The sequence below is a fragment of the Sorex araneus genome, chromosome 6 (genome assembly GCF_027595985.1).
Source record: "Sorex araneus isolate mSorAra2 chromosome 6, mSorAra2.pri, whole genome shotgun sequence".
NCBI classification, from domain to species: domain Eukaryota; kingdom Metazoa; phylum Chordata; class Mammalia; order Eulipotyphla; family Soricidae; genus Sorex; species Sorex araneus.
The window spans coordinates 24,133,639-24,148,843 of record NC_073307.1 but is presented as its reverse complement, the minus strand read 5'-3'; the positions used below and the strand labels follow the sequence as shown (position 1 = coordinate 24,148,843).

The following is a 15,205-nucleotide window of genomic DNA, read 5'->3' as shown; positions in this document are numbered from 1 at the left end:
AGATACCCGGGGCTCAAAGCTTCAGGCTTTGGGCACACACGTCCTGGCTGGATCCCCAGCACCACATTCCACTGCCCCCCCAGCACTGCTGGGTGTGACTCCAGGGGCCCCTGAGCCTGCAGGGGTGGTCCCGGTGGGCTGCCTTGTATCCTCAGGCCTAGCAACTGTACCATCTGGCTTGGTTGGCCGTGCATCACCTGAGTGCTCCCAATGCCCCCTGGGGATTCCAGAACATAAAAAATATTTTTAAATAAAAATAAAGAGTGGGAGCTGGCAAGACAGTGGAGCAGGTGAGGTGCTGGCCTCGCAGGAGGTTTGATCCTGGTTAGATCCTGGCATCCGATATGGTCCCCAGAGCACCACCAGGAGCGGTCCCTGCACAGAGCCAGGAGTAAGCCCTGAGCACCATTAAGCGTGGCCTCCCAAACCAAAATATAAATAAATAAACAAATAAATAAATAAAGTCAGTGGGCCTGAAAATGAATGATTAAATATCGCTGTCTAACTGACACATGGTTTGGGAGATTTTTATTTTTTTGAGGGAGAGATGGCAATCAGCCCCAACTTACTGATTTGAGCACAAAAAGGAGGAAATTAGTTTAAAACCCTCCATTTTTTCCACCACCCCATCACTCCATAAGGGACAGGGGTAGGAAGGAAAGGGCCTGGCCCTTGTGCATCTGGTGGGCCTCAGCCCTCAGCCCACCCAATCCCGCAGCAACCACGGCCTGGGGCATTCCTCCAAGGCAGCTCCAACTCTGCAAATGGGGAGCAGCCTAAGGAAACCTCAGCAGTCCCAGCACTGACACACAGCAGATGTGTGAGCGGCTGGACCATGGCGCCTGCTGGGGCACTTGGTTGGGGGAGGGGAGCGGGGGGAGGAGGACGGGGGAGTGGGGGCAGTGGAGGGGGGGAGACTGCCCAACCTGGGACTCTCTTCTGTTCCTTTCCTTTTCAAACTCCCACCATCAAGACAGTTTAACTTCCCAACCAACTGCCTGACTAAGAAGGCGGCCTGAGCACCTCCCTGCCTAAGTCCCTCTCGCAGAGAGTCTAGAAATAGCAGTTGGGCCCCCATTAGCACCCATACAGCCACCGCTGATCCCTGGAGGGGAAAACACAAGGTAAGGCCATCCGTCGGGAGGAAAGGTTCAAGTCCCATCAATGTGCAATCAGGCCGGCCCACAGGCACCCTCACACTCTACTAATGGGCCATCCTTGCCTTGGGGGGCAGCAGAATGCCAGACAGGCACCTCCAAACCCCCTCCCCTGCCCTCCACGTGGCAGGTATCTTCCACCCCGAGACAGAGGTGTGTGTAGAATCAATCCGCTCAAAGCCCCGGTAGCAGGAGGCAGTGCTTTGTTGTAAAACAAAACTGAGATGAAAAACTGAAACCCATAGTCCTTTCAAATATCCTCTGAGAGTTTGGTATTTGAGGCACATTCTGTGATGTACTTCGCTCTGACCTCCAACACTTTGATTCCTTTTTTTCAAGTGCACATGAAAGAGAGAAAGCTCGCGGACTGGTCCTCGGCCCGATTGGGCGTCTCAGCCCGCGTGAAGAAGGCGTCGTTATTCCACATAATTAGGAAGAAGAGATAAAGGGCCATTCCGTTGGCGAGGCCCCCCCAGTCCATTGGGAAGCCTGGCTGTTGCTCCTTATTTAAAAACAGATTAGATCCTTCTACTCCCAGGAGGCTGCCAAGGGCCCACTCAGATATTATCCATCCCGTGCTGACATCTTTTCTTCCCATTCATGAGACACAGACGGAATTTGAGAACGTGGCTTGTCTGGAAGGCTTAAAACAAATGCTTCAATTTTCCATTGTCCAAATGAAAATCGATGGCAACAGAGAGGTAAAATCAATGTTCAGCGCTCTGTGGGGAGAGGCCCCCCTCCGTCTCCCGCCCCCGCCCCCATCTTCTGCCCACCCAGAACAATAAATCAGAACCACCCATCCCAGTGGGCTGTGAAGCTAGAGAGCCAAGTCATCAGCGCACATGACTTCCCTCTACCTCCCTGTCCCCTAAGATGGTATCTTCTTAAGACCTAAGAGAATGTTTTAAAGACCTCAGTGCAAAGAGATAATCCACTACCTGCAACAAAATCTCCTCTTCCGGGATTGAAACCATTTGCCAGTGGGACCTTTGGCTTCTAGATCCAGTCTGACTCAGCAGTTCCTTGCGGACCCATTCTCCACTCTGTACTATTAGCAGCAGTGAGGCATGCTGGGAACCCTTCACTTGCCTCTCCCTTAGCCAGTGATCTGTACCCAGGCACCATACATGAGCTTGCCTTCCCTGAAATTTCATGTCAATGGAAATCACACAACACATTGTTTTCTTTTGTCAGTCTGCTTTCCACTTAGCACAATTTCAATACAATTTATCCACTCTGTGATTCCTAGGAGCCACTTCCTTTCCACGGCTAAGTCACAGTCAGCTGTAAGAGATTCACAGCCACTGGCCAGTCCATTGACGTGTTGGTGGACTGGGTTTTTTCCTGTTCTGGGAGGTTACCAAGTTCCCCTGAATGTTCAGGATGACCCTGGGAACCCGTGACATTTTCTATATGCCCATCTTTAGTTTGATATATGTTTTGCAAATATTCAACCCCATAGGCATTTGTATTTTTAGCAGTGTCTTCTGAAGATCAGAGGACTTCATTTTGATGGAACCTATTTTGTCTGTTTCTTCTTTTAGCATGTGTAGTTCATTTTTATTTTTGGTGTTCTATTTTTAAAATCTTTGTCAAACCCAAGACTCCTACCCTTTTCTTTGAAAAGTTCCATACACAATATTTGGTCTATATGGGGTCTATATTTAGTTCTATGATGCAGTTCAAGTAAATTTTCTACTTGGGGGATTTGGAGGCCACACCCAGCAGTGCTTAGGGCTTAGTCTCCACGGTTCTCAGGGGACATAATGCAGTTTAAGAAATAAGCTAGAGCTGACCACACGCCAAAACGCAATCACCTTCACTCCTATACTGTCTGGCCCTTCAAACTCATTTTTTAAAACTGGTTTCTATTTGGGGTTTTGTGCCATACCCAGTGATGCTCAGGTATTACTCCTGGTGATGCTTGGGGGGACCATAGGGGATGCTGGAGATTGAACCCAAGTTGGCTATGTACAAGGCACACACCCAACCCACTCTACCATTGCTCTGACCCTCAAGGTCATTTTTAAATATAGCATGTTATGGAAGAATAGCATGCTACATCTACAAAGTGTTTGTAGGATCACAAAAGTACTCTTCTAAAATATTAACTGGAGAAAATCCATAGCAGACTTAAAATTGAGATCAGCACCAAGGAATAATCAAGTTGAGACAAAAACAGAACAAGAAGCAAAACCTATGGTTGGAAAGCAGGAAGGAAGAAAATGTATTGGGATATCTTAACTGTTATTTTTAAATTCTGAGACCACTGCTTATTGCTTGTTAAAAATCATTTTAGTATTTTTCTATAAGCCCCAACTCCATCATATCAAAATTGATTCAAATATTCTTTAAAAAATAAAGGTTGGGCTGGAGAGAGAGTACAGCAGGTAGGACACTTGCCTTGCATGCAGCCGACCTGGATTCAATCCCCAGCACCTCACATGGTCCTTGGAGCACTGCCAAGAGTTATCCATGAGCACAAAGCCAAGTGAAAGCCCTAAGGACTTCTAGGTGTGGCCCCAAGCTCCCAAATAAGAAATAATAAAAGGAAAAGACTTCCAGACCCCCAGACTGCCTTCACATTGCTCTGCAGAGTGTCCCGGGCCCTGTGGCAAACCCAGAGGGTAACCACACAACCACACAACGTGTCTTCCCCAGGCTCACCCAACACTGCTTAGCATGTGAGATCCAACAGTCAGTTTTCAAAGAGCATTCTCCAAGGGGAAGGGGAGGTGAGCCGAAGTCTTTATATGAGGAAACGTATTAGCCTGAACACAAATACTTCTCGAATGAAGGAGCAGAATGCCCATGGAGGAAGAGCCGGGTGCTCGGCATAGCATCCCCTAAATTTGCTCAAGTGGCCATCCTGAGACAACGTAACAGAGGAGCATGTTCAACAGTTTCTCCATCAGCCTGGGGTGGGGGGCAGGGAAGCTAATGAAATTCTCCTGCTACTATGCTCCCCACCCTGCCTCCATTGGTATGCAAAGCCAGCCTCAGCATGCAGCCCTGCAGCCTGGAAGAGCCCCTCTGTCTGCTGTGTGGCCTGCAGGCAGGCAGGCAGGGTCTCTGCTCTCTGCTCTCTGCCTCTCTGCTGCTGCAGAGGCCATCCTGGTGGATGGCTTCCCTGCAGATGCTCCACCCGGGGACGACTCCCCTGGTGGATGAATGTAGAGAGCTGTCAACACTCAGGTGCATGGGGCATAGAGGGGATCGCAGGGAAGGCCAGATATTTCCGCTGGAAGGTGCCTCAGATGCCCCTACTGCATATGGTGGATGAGTCAGAACTTTGAGAGAAAAGCAGGGGATGTAGGATCCCCGCAGCCCAGTGGAAACCTCCCCAGTACTGAAAAGAGAAGGGAGTGGGTATGTCCCTGTGTGGGCCTCCTCTTAGAGCTGGGTTCCCCGTCAATGAACGAACCGGACCATTGATCAGAGCTTTGGGCGTCTAAGTGCTCATGGGCCATAAGTCACCATCGGCATAGCAGAAACAATGCACAGTGCTCGTGCTGAGCCTCCCGGGCTTCCTCGCGCACAGGCGGGCATAGAAGGCACTGGGAGTGGGCTACTCTTCTCTGGAGGAAGCAAGTCTGGGGGTTTCTGACCTCCCTCAGGGAACTGGACACCAAGACCAGCTGCTGTTCGGTTACCCTGATCACACCCTCCAACCCAACCCTCACAGAGCACACACACAAGGCGCGCCTGTCGGGGATCAGCCAGAATCAGCTCTGTTCATCATGGGTAACTCACTGTGTGGGCTGTGCTGTCAGCAGGTAGGAGGGCAGAGGCTTGAGGACCCTGAAAAAGTATCCCTGTGGTAGAGGGGTACCAGTGCTGTCCCCTGAGGAAGTAGGAGGGAATGGTGGCCGTGGTCCTGAGCCTTGCCCTGTACCGGGTGGTCTGGCAGAGACAGGAATCAGGCTGCCTGGGACCTCCAGGGGCTAAGAAGGCTCCAGCATCCACTGGAAATGAGAAATGCAGTTCTGCTTCCTCCCAGCTCAGCTCCCCGCTCAGATCCTGGGTCATGGTCAGAGGAGGGAGGTCCCCACAAGAATTAAGAGTTTGGTCAGAGGAGGGAGGTCCCCACAAGAATCAAGAGGTTTTTTTTTTATGAAATCTGCCCAAAGCAGGGGTGCCTGGTCAAGGTGAGAGGGCTTAAAGGAGATGGAAGTCAGTGACTGACACCCATTATAAGTCTCTGCTGAGAACAACATTCAAATATGCAGCATCCCCCATGCAGGCCCAACCACCACTCAGCATGACACACAAGCCTCTGCTTTGGCCCCTGCCCCCCAGTCCCACCAGCCTCTGAGCACCCCCAGATGTGAACTGAGATGTGCCCCTTACCTGGGCAGTAGATGCTTGCGACTGACGCACAGGGCCGTCTGGTAGTCCTGGGTCACGCACACTTTGTGGGGGCTGCACTTCACCTTCAGGCAGGGGTCTTTGGAGGGATCCAGGGCTGAGGTGGGGAAACCAAAAGAGCAAAGAAGAATGTCAGAACCTTCAGGGTGCTTTCAAGTCTAGGTCAGTTCAAATCAACAGGTGGAGGAGGGGTGATAGAAGGAGGGAGGAGAGAGACCGGATTTTCCCACTATGCCTCACACCCAGGCTGGTGGGCTTTAAGAGGCAGAGTCCAGCAGGGGGTTCTGAGTCTGCTGGGGACTGGGGTGATGCCTTTGTGATTTGGGGAGCGGCAGCATTTTTGACCTGGGCCTGGGTTACTCTCAAACTCTATTCGGCTTTTCCATGCTCCAAGGACCAAGAGCTACTATTTGTCTGCAGTTGCTTTTTTAATGGCTTCATCCAGGCTTCATTTGACTCATTTCCTACAATGTAAAAACTCCCTCGGGACAGAGGTTCTTGGGCTTCATTCCAACAAACACCCAGCAGGTGCATAAATAAGCCGATTTTAAAGTTTTGCGAGCAACTTCGGGATGGCGAGACGGTTTAGTGCCACCGAAGGTTACAGAGTAATGGGGAAGGAAGGAGCAAAAAGCTCACACATAAATATTTATTGGGCAAGGCCGAATTAGATAAAGGCCATGACGGGCATATAAAGTGATAAGAGAGCTCAGGAGAAAAATAGAGATCAATTTCTGGGGCAAGGATTAATGAAGCATTAATATGGGGACTGGATCTTGAAGGATGGGCAGGAATTTGTTTCTTAATAAGGGCCACCTCCGGTGGGACTCAGCGGGTCTCTGGGTCACTTCCAGAGACCTCGCCTCCCTGCAGCTTGAGCCCGAGGGGTCAGGGCTCAGGGCCTGTGGACTCTCAGGGCCTCCAACCACCATGGGTGCCCAGCGCTGGCTAAGGAGTGGAGCGCACCTGGGCCATGAGCCCCTTTTCCATCCGGTGAGTGTGCCTGGTGGGTAGGAGAAGGCTGGGGGCACTGAGTGGGCTTCACCAGGTAACACTGGCAAGGGGTCTCCTAAGACAGCACTCAGTATCCCGAGATGCTTCTCGGGATGAGCAGCTGCCCCTTGGCTAACGAGCTCCCTGCCTGCTTCGGGAGGTGCTCGGTGAGTAGGGAAGAGGCCTTGGGGAATGCTCAAGAAAACTCAAGCAATTTGCCACCTTGCACCTCCAGCGTCTACAGCGTGGGTGGGTGGGTGGGTGGGTGGGTGGAATCTTTCAAAACTGTCTCAAGCTGCAGCCAACTGCCCTCCCCCACCTACACACACACACACACACACATACACACACACACACACACAACTGGGTAAAGGAACCGGTATCCTGGAAAGTGGGAACAACAACACTGACCGGAGAAATGACACCATCGCCTCCACACCCGGGACCCCCTGCACACCTTGAGAATCATCATTATCCTCACGCTCCAGGCCCCAACACTCAGCAGTGTTTTTCCTCAGACAGCTGCTGGGAACTCAGGTGCTCTCAAGAGGCCTGTGCACACACAGGCCAAGCCCTCTCTGCTGCTTGTACAGGTTGGGGACGCTGGGTTCCTCTCCCCAAATCCTCCCCACCTGCACTCCACATGCACAAGGCCGGCCGCAGCACTGTGAGCAGAACTGGGGCGCAGGGTGCATTCCCAGTCTAGTCTTGGTCGTGGGGAGCCACATGGCAGAACACCCACCCCCAAATGAGGGGTGCAGCTCTGGGGAGCAGGAGCTGAGAGGCTTCATAGAGGGGCTGTGATGGGGGCCCCCAGGACAGGGAGTTCCTCCCAAACAAGCAGGCTCTAGGGCAGTCAAATGCCATGCTGGGCACTGAGGGCTGAGCCACCTGGGTCTGTCCCTGTCCTTGCTCGGAGCAGGAAGTTCCTGGTGCCCAGTGAGATATACTGGTTCCTCAGAGGAAAGCCAGAGAACAGCATACTCTCGGGCTGGGGGCCTGGCCATGTGCAGGACATCTTCCCACATCACCTAGGAGCCAGCTGAGCCAATCTGCCTTCCAGGACTGACCCCAAACAGAGCCGACGGTAAGCAATGATCACTGGATGCCCATGAGCCGTGCCCATGCTCATGGCTCACAGCCCACCTTATGCTCCCAGCCACCGGAAATTGATATTTCAGGGTTTCAGCCAGTTGGGGATCATGACCCCTGGTGACCCTGGACATGGGAACCAGAGTATTTCCCAGGGAGGTGCCATGGTGCCAACATTAACCCTGGGATTTTTCCCTAGTCTGGACCATGGGGAGGGGGTTTCCCAGGCCAGCCTCAGATGGCAGCCCCAGCTTCGGCCCCGACCTGGGGACAAAGGAGCTGTGTGACCACATTCAGGCTGCCTTTTGCTCCCACAACCAACATCAGGAGCATGCACCATCTGCATCGTGCTACAGAGGGCCTCTGTGGACAGTGCTCTCAGGAAAAGCCAGGAGGATGAGCGAGGGCCTAGCGTTTGTGACAGCGTGACCACACCGCTCTGGTGACCTCTCTCAGCCTCAGTGGATATACCTATAAAACAGGGCAACGGCGGTACCTACTGTGGCTCTGGGTCGTGTCGGGACTACTCCATGAGCAAACACTTGCAAGTGCGTCAAGAGCCCTGGCGCATGCTTGAGGCGCGCTCTGTCCCCTGTGCTCTGCGTCCCATTCCCAGAGAGCCACAGGCTTCCTCGTGACAAAAGCTGATGCTAGCCCTGTGCCACACCACGAGCAGTGACCACAGCCCCTTGGCCACGTCACACCCTGTTTCTCGACACCACCCAAGGAGCTGGCTGCCGTCCAAGTGTCCTTCACAGATGAAGGTGTGGGGAGAGGTGACAGCTGGCTCGGCTCTCCCCAGAGCCTTGACTCCTCAGACCCTATGCCAGGAGCTTGAAACCACCTCAGGTCTTTTTGTTTTTTTTTTTTTTTTCAAATTTTGTGTGAATATATATATATATATATATATATATACACACACATACACACACACACACACACACACATATATATATATAATCACTATGAGATAGTTACAAAGCTTTTGTGATTGGGTTTCAGTCACACAACATTCCAACACCCATCCCTCCACCAGTGTACATTCCCACCACCAATATTCCCTGTATCCCTCCTGCCACGACCCCACCCCACTGTGGCGAGCTCTTAACTTTCCCCAGGACTTCAGGCACACAAGACTTCAGGTTGAGGGTCAGTGCCTGGCTCCTCAGCACTGACCCCGGACCTGCCTCCCCTGAAGGCACTGCCCTTAAACCATCAATCTAACACTTCAGATCTTTTTAAAGAGCTGATTGTAGGGCCTGGGAGGTGGTACATGAATCAGAGGGGTCGATCCCCTGTGGTATGTGACCCTCAGGGCCCCCTGAGTGTGGCAGGGCCAGAGCAGTACCACATTCTCAGCACTGAGTCAGCCAAAGCTGTTGGCCAAGTATCACCAGAGTGAACACTGCTGGGGAGGTCACCCCCTCTAGAAATATTGATCATGGGGTTCTGCCTCCCACCAAGGGGGTACTGATGCACCATGTTCTTGAAGAGGCTTCAAGGCATGACAAAGTGGCAGAGGGAGTCAGGGTGACCAGCACCCAATGCCCAAGCCCTGGAGACACTGGACACACCAGCATGTTACACTCACAGTCCTGGTCCCCACCTGACCCCCAGAAGGTGGGATGCCCTGCCTGGGTGCTGTGTCTGTGTTTGCCACATCAAAAGCAGCCTCCCCCAACCAAAGGAGCCTTAGGACTCTTGGGGGAGGGGTCCGTTTTCTCTCTACATCCCCATCAGGTCAACTACCATGCTTGTCTCTCCAGTTCTTGACGCCAACAAAACAAAATCAAAGCTAGTGCCAGAGAGATAATACAGGGGTATTGGTGTTTGTCTTGGAAGCAGCTGACTACAATTTGATCCCTGGCAAGTCCTACAGTCCCCTGAGTCCCACCAGTTGTGATCCCTGAGCACATAGCCAGCAGTAAGCTCCGAAAGAAGACACCCCAAAGAAGACAAAACGAAACAAGAAAAGAAAGGAAAAGAAGACCAAAACATTCTTATCCCCAAATACTCATCAATAAAGCCATCCGTTATTTAACTCTGTACACATACCTCACAATTTGCATATAGAAATCAAGTCTGCTAAAAATTAATTACCAGGGTCTGAAGACTTCAAACATGTATGCGAATTATTTAAAGTAAATGAACTTACAGAACAACAAAACAGTAACAAATCAAGCTGCCGGCACTTATTTAATTACCACAACGCATTTTGTTTGGGAAAATCAGCCCACTGGGATGGGGAGAGAATGGGGATGGAGCACAGGAGGCCTGTGCCATTTCCATTGCTATGCAGCCTCCCGGGGCTGGCAAGGGTTAAGGGTTTTGCTTTGCATGTGGCCAACTCAGGTTATCCCTGGCATAGCAGGGTCCCCTGAGCATCCCTGGGGATGGGCCTGGGTGCTCTGGGAACTGCCAGGGAGACCTGCAGGCAGCAGCATCCCAGTCAGCATCACACCCTCAGGCCCTCAGATTGGACCCTTAGGCCCAGTTGACCACCAAGCAGGGCCAGGAGAGGCCCCTGGGCTCCTGAGGCCCTCTTCAGAGGCCACCTTTCTTTAAAAAAAATAAAGTGGCCTCCTGGAATTCCCTCCTAATAGCCCACACACATAGCCCCCAAACTTAACGGGTGAAACTCCTGGGAGGCCCCTTGCTTCTAGAGACTGGTTGGAGCTGTGTGGCTCCACTCTGTGAAGGGAAGTAGCAGGGCTCTGGAGAAGAAGCATGTGAAGGCCAGAGAGTGAGCACAGCAGGGAAGGCATTTGCCATGACCCACCCAGCACCACATCTGGTCACCCAAGCACAAGGTCAGGAATAGCCCCAGAGAACTGTTGGATGTGACCCCAAACCCTAGTCCCCACCCATGGAGTAGCATTTGAGGCCCCTTTAAATAAAGTCGAGGGGGGAGGTGAGAGAGGAGGAGAAAGCCGAGAGTTGGCCTGATGGGGTTGGTGCCTCCCTGTCCAGGTCCTAAGGGTATCCGGAGGCCACGATCACTAAGCATCTCTGACCCCACAGGTGCTTGGTGAGAGGATGCAGAGATTCCCACAAGACACCCTGTGTCCCCTCCACCTCCTGGGTGGCAGTTCCTGAAGAACCCCGTTGCCTTCCACAGGAAACTGTGTTCAGCACAGAGCAGCTGCCCAGGGGCGAGTCTCTGCCTTTCATGCCCCTGCACAAAAGTCCCATCACAGGGAGGCTATACCTCACGCACATTCACTTAACTTTTCAAAGAACTTCCACAGAAACTTTTTCAAAGAAAAAAAAAATTTAAAGAATTCTTTTAAAAAGAAACACTCTGAGCTGAATCTCATTAAATTCAAAAGCAGTTAATTACTGACTTGGTTTGCTTTTTTAAAAAAAATTAATTTTAGTTTTTAAGCTCACTGCTCGTTCTCAATTAAGGTAGTGATATTTTAATTATTGTAACTGTTTCTGAACCTGTTTTGCAGTGGGAGTTAATTTTTAATTAGCTACATTGATTTTAAGATCCCAAATTGAGCCTTTTCACTGTCCTTGGACTTGTCCCAGACACAAAGTGTCCTCATGCATGTTAACTGTGGAGCTGTGTGAGAGGAGGGAGGGATCCATCATGGAGACTCATCAAAGCCTCCTGGGGAATGACCCAGGCTCCTGTTTATTCATCCACATCTGCAGAGGCTCTGAGGCAGACCCTATTGATGGGCCAGAGGCTGCCCCCTCAAGTGCCTGCCCTCAGAAGCTCACAGATCAAGAGCCCAAGGTGGAAGAAGAATCTCTCTGCCCTGGGAGACAGGTGAGGAGCCTCATCTTCAGCCTTTCGGGTTGCGGGAGAGAGAAAGACTTTCTAAGGCGGTCTTCAGCAGCTGGTGGTTCTCAGATAAGAAGGTTGGAAAACATTTTTCTAAAGAGATTAACATCCATAGAAAAGTGGGCAAAATTTAGGCACTGAGGTGAGGAAGAACATTCCAGAACTCCAGAAAAACAAAAAAAAAGTTCTCTTTTCAGTGGTAAAAGCAATCCTGGTGACTTTAGGAAATGGAAATGTCTCTTCAGCAGCAAGGGAATTAAGACTGGGGAGGGCGGCAGCTGCATGCATAATACTCCTGAAACCATGGCGAGTATCCCAGGTGAGGGGAAGGAGCCATGGACCCCACATTCTAGAGTGACAACCAATATGGTGGCACCAATATGCTGGCCATTGGCGCTCCTTCCTTTGCTTAAGTTGGTGAAGTGGGGGAAGAGCAATGCCTTTAAATACATTTGATGTGGAACTACATAAGGGACACACTTGCCAAATGAGAAGAGGGCGTCAGGACAGAGCTTACAGGGCTTGCCTTTAAGGGCGGGCCCTGTCTTTGCCTTTGAGAACTGCCATATTCCCTCTGTTGGCATTAAGTTGCAAAGGATTCTGGGAAGCAGTCAACTTACCCAGTGAGACCAATGAGTGGAGACTGTCTAAAACAGCCACGAGGACTTGAGGTCCACTCTGGGAACTCCCAGAAACGCCTCACACAGAAAGCCACTCCAATTGCACAAAAGTGACACATTAATGTCTGTCCTCGGTCTCTTTGTTGCTTTTAGAATGACTTGCTGACTGATTCATGCTCAGCCAAGATTCATCTCAAGAGCACAGACACTCCTACTGATTCATTAGGAATGGCTTAATGGATGACTGACAAAGAAATTACTCCAGACTGCTAAACCCTCTCAAGCTAAGATCCCAAACATTCATTACCGCTTGTCTTCCCCATGGTAACTCGTGCCTGACTCTTTCATTTCCCTCACTCTTTTACTGTTTACTGGCCCACAACAGATCCGCCCAGCATAGAAAACACAAGATCTGCCCAAAAGATCTCGATAGAATCCAGGAAGAAGGGCAGCATGAATGGCCTCCGACACCCAGGTGCTTATCTCAGCTTTCACACCCCAGGATTGGCCAAGTTACTCGAACAAAGGCTCGGAGTCTAAACTAGACTAGTTGAGCTACATGTATGAATCCAAGGACTAGGGGTGGAGGCAGGCAGGGGACAGACGAGGACAATGAGGCTGAGGATGCAAACATGCGTCTGACCAACAGATCTCTTTACCCTTCAGAGCAAAGCCTGAGGATACCTTCCTTCTGTGTAAAAGCTAGAGGCACCTTCTCGCTTTCAGACTGTCCCTGGAGGGCAGAGGAGGCTAGAGACTGCTCGGGCAAAGAGACGATTTGACAGCCATGCCCTTCGCCGATGACACCTGTCAAACGGCAGTGGCGGGCTGTGTTGCACTTGACTGTTCAACACTTTGGTTGGTATGAGAAATTTTAATCATTAGAGAAGGGGAAAAAGAAACATCCTCTGAGCCAGTGAAGCCAAAAAAAAAAGAGGGGGCATTTCGAAGGTCTATAGTAAGGCAAAATTATAAATGATCCCAAACCCATCCGTGCTAGGTGATAATAGCATCACAGACCAGGTGGCCTGACTCACGAAGCTCTGTCCTTCAGGGTTCTGGTGGCTGAGCTGGGGAAGGGGGCATGGGAACGTGGGAAAAGCTGCTTCCTGGCCACCGGATGTCACCTTCTCATCGTGTCCTCACCTGGCCTTTGTGAGGAGCACAAAGGCAGCAGGCCTGCTCTCCAGTGTCTCTCTGATCTGAGCAGAACACCAATCTAACCACCCCTTCACCTCCCTTGACCTCTGCCACCTCTACTGCACACAGGCACAGTGAGGGGACAACAGGCCTGGCCAGCATCCATGGGGAAATTCACCTTCATTACCAGATGCTCGTCCTCTGCTGAGACAACATACAGCTCTTACAAGAGGGGCAAATCAATGTGTAGGTACGAGGACAGGTACGAGAAACAGGAAGTGACAAAATGAGTGGAGATTAGCAAACAGATTTGAAATGGTAAAGCTCCTTTCCAAAGCGCACCCAGCTCATAAATGGCAACACTTATATCCAAACCCTGGGTCCTCTGCTTCCCAAGAATATGTCCTTCCTCCTTCCCTTCCCACTGCCCTCAAACAGAAGCACCTGTGCCAGCCTCCAACCCTCTCACCCGTGGGAGCACTGTGATAGTGATGCTGGAAAACCTATGCCTTGTCCATCGGATGCCTATATAAAAACTGGAAGAAGAAAAGAAAAAGATTGTTGCAGCCAAGCCCAGTTTTTGATTTATGGGTTTTATTGGGTGGGGGGGAGGAACAGACCTCACTGTGCTTACTCCTGGCTCTGGCATCACCTCAGCAGTGCTCGGCAGGGAATGCATGCAGTGCCGAGTTCAAACTGGGGGTGGCCATGTGCAAGGCAAGCACCTTGACCTTTATGCTAGCGATCTCTTTGTCCCCCAAGTCCACCTTTTGTCTCAGGGCTTTCCTCTAATTCAATGAACCTGCCTCCGAAGCAAGAAGTTATTTCCCAGACCAACTACCTTCTTTGGTGTCAGGGAGCATGATTCTCTCATCAGTCAGCGGCCACAGTTGCGGGCCATGGAAGTGTGGGGTAATGCAGAAGCTCAATGAATTTTAAAACGACATTTAGTGCACCCAGGATTAAGGGCCTGGGCTCAAACCCTCGGGCATGAGCTGTGCTCCCTCCTGCCTGAGTAGTCTCAACTCTTCAGGAATCAGTTAATCCAACGTGGTGTTGTATGATGGTGGTGCTGTGAGTTTTCTTGAGCGTTCCCCATAGGGCAGGCACATGCTCAGGTCCCATGCCCTTTTTAGCCAGCTCTTGGTGGCTTGTTCTCAGAATATAGAGAGTGGATGCCCCCCCAAGGGCCAGGGACCTGGGATACCACAGACACTGAAGACCATTGAGTCATCACATATCTAGGCTTTCCCGTGGCAAAGGGGAAACTGAGCTCCCCAAGAAGGAACACTACATTCTCTCCTCGAGCACCAGCTCAGGGCACGGTAAACCAGAAAAGACTGTGATTAATCAGAACTACACCCCCAGTGGAAGCCAGCATGGCAATGAGGGGGCAGACACTGTCTCTGCTGCCCATTCCATCCCGGTTGCATCTCACAGACGCAATGTCTGCAGCCTCCCCTCCGCCACCCCACACCCTCCACATAAACTTCAAGGTACCAAAGGCTTACAACAAAGTCCTGCTTGTAAGCACAGCCTCCTCAGAAGAACTCCAGGCACACTTTTGGTACACGAGCTCCTGAGAGGTGTTGGACTTTGGAAATCACCACTGGTGATTTCACCAGAGAACTCCAGTGTCCCAAGAACTGACAAGCAGCCACCATTGGCTGAAGGCTTAGGAAAGGCAGGGGGACCGTCCAATGGGCTGAGCTCATGCTTTTCATGCAGGTGGCCTGGGATCCATCCCTGACACTACATGGTTCTCTGGGCAATGCTGGGTCTGACTGGCTGCCCTGCCCCAAGCACACAAGTAATATGGACACTGCTGTCTGCGGCTCCTGCCTTTAAAACAAACAAACAAACAAACAAACAAACAAATAAAAAGACTAAGAGTGGTGCTGGAGAGATAGTACAGCAGGGAAGGTACATGCAGGGTTCAATTCCTTGCATCCTATAATGTCACCAGAAGGAGTGAGCCTGGAGCACTGCTGGGTGTGGCACCATTCCTTCACCACACCACATAAAAAAATGGAACTGGA

General features: G+C 51.2%; 1 protein-coding gene across 1 annotated transcript in view; it reads right to left on the bottom strand.

Annotated features, from left to right (window-relative positions):
• The window catches only part of SPOCK1 (SPARC (osteonectin), cwcv and kazal like domains proteoglycan 1), a 447,720-nt gene that overhangs the window by 128,944 nt on the left and 303,571 nt on the right, over positions 1–15,205 (bottom strand). Inside the window, exon 4 of the mRNA XM_055141942.1 lies at positions 5,511–5,625. Within this exon, the coding sequence (XP_054997917.1) occupies positions 5,511–5,625 (115 nt within the window). The remainder of the gene's footprint in view (positions 1–5,510; positions 5,626–15,205) is intronic.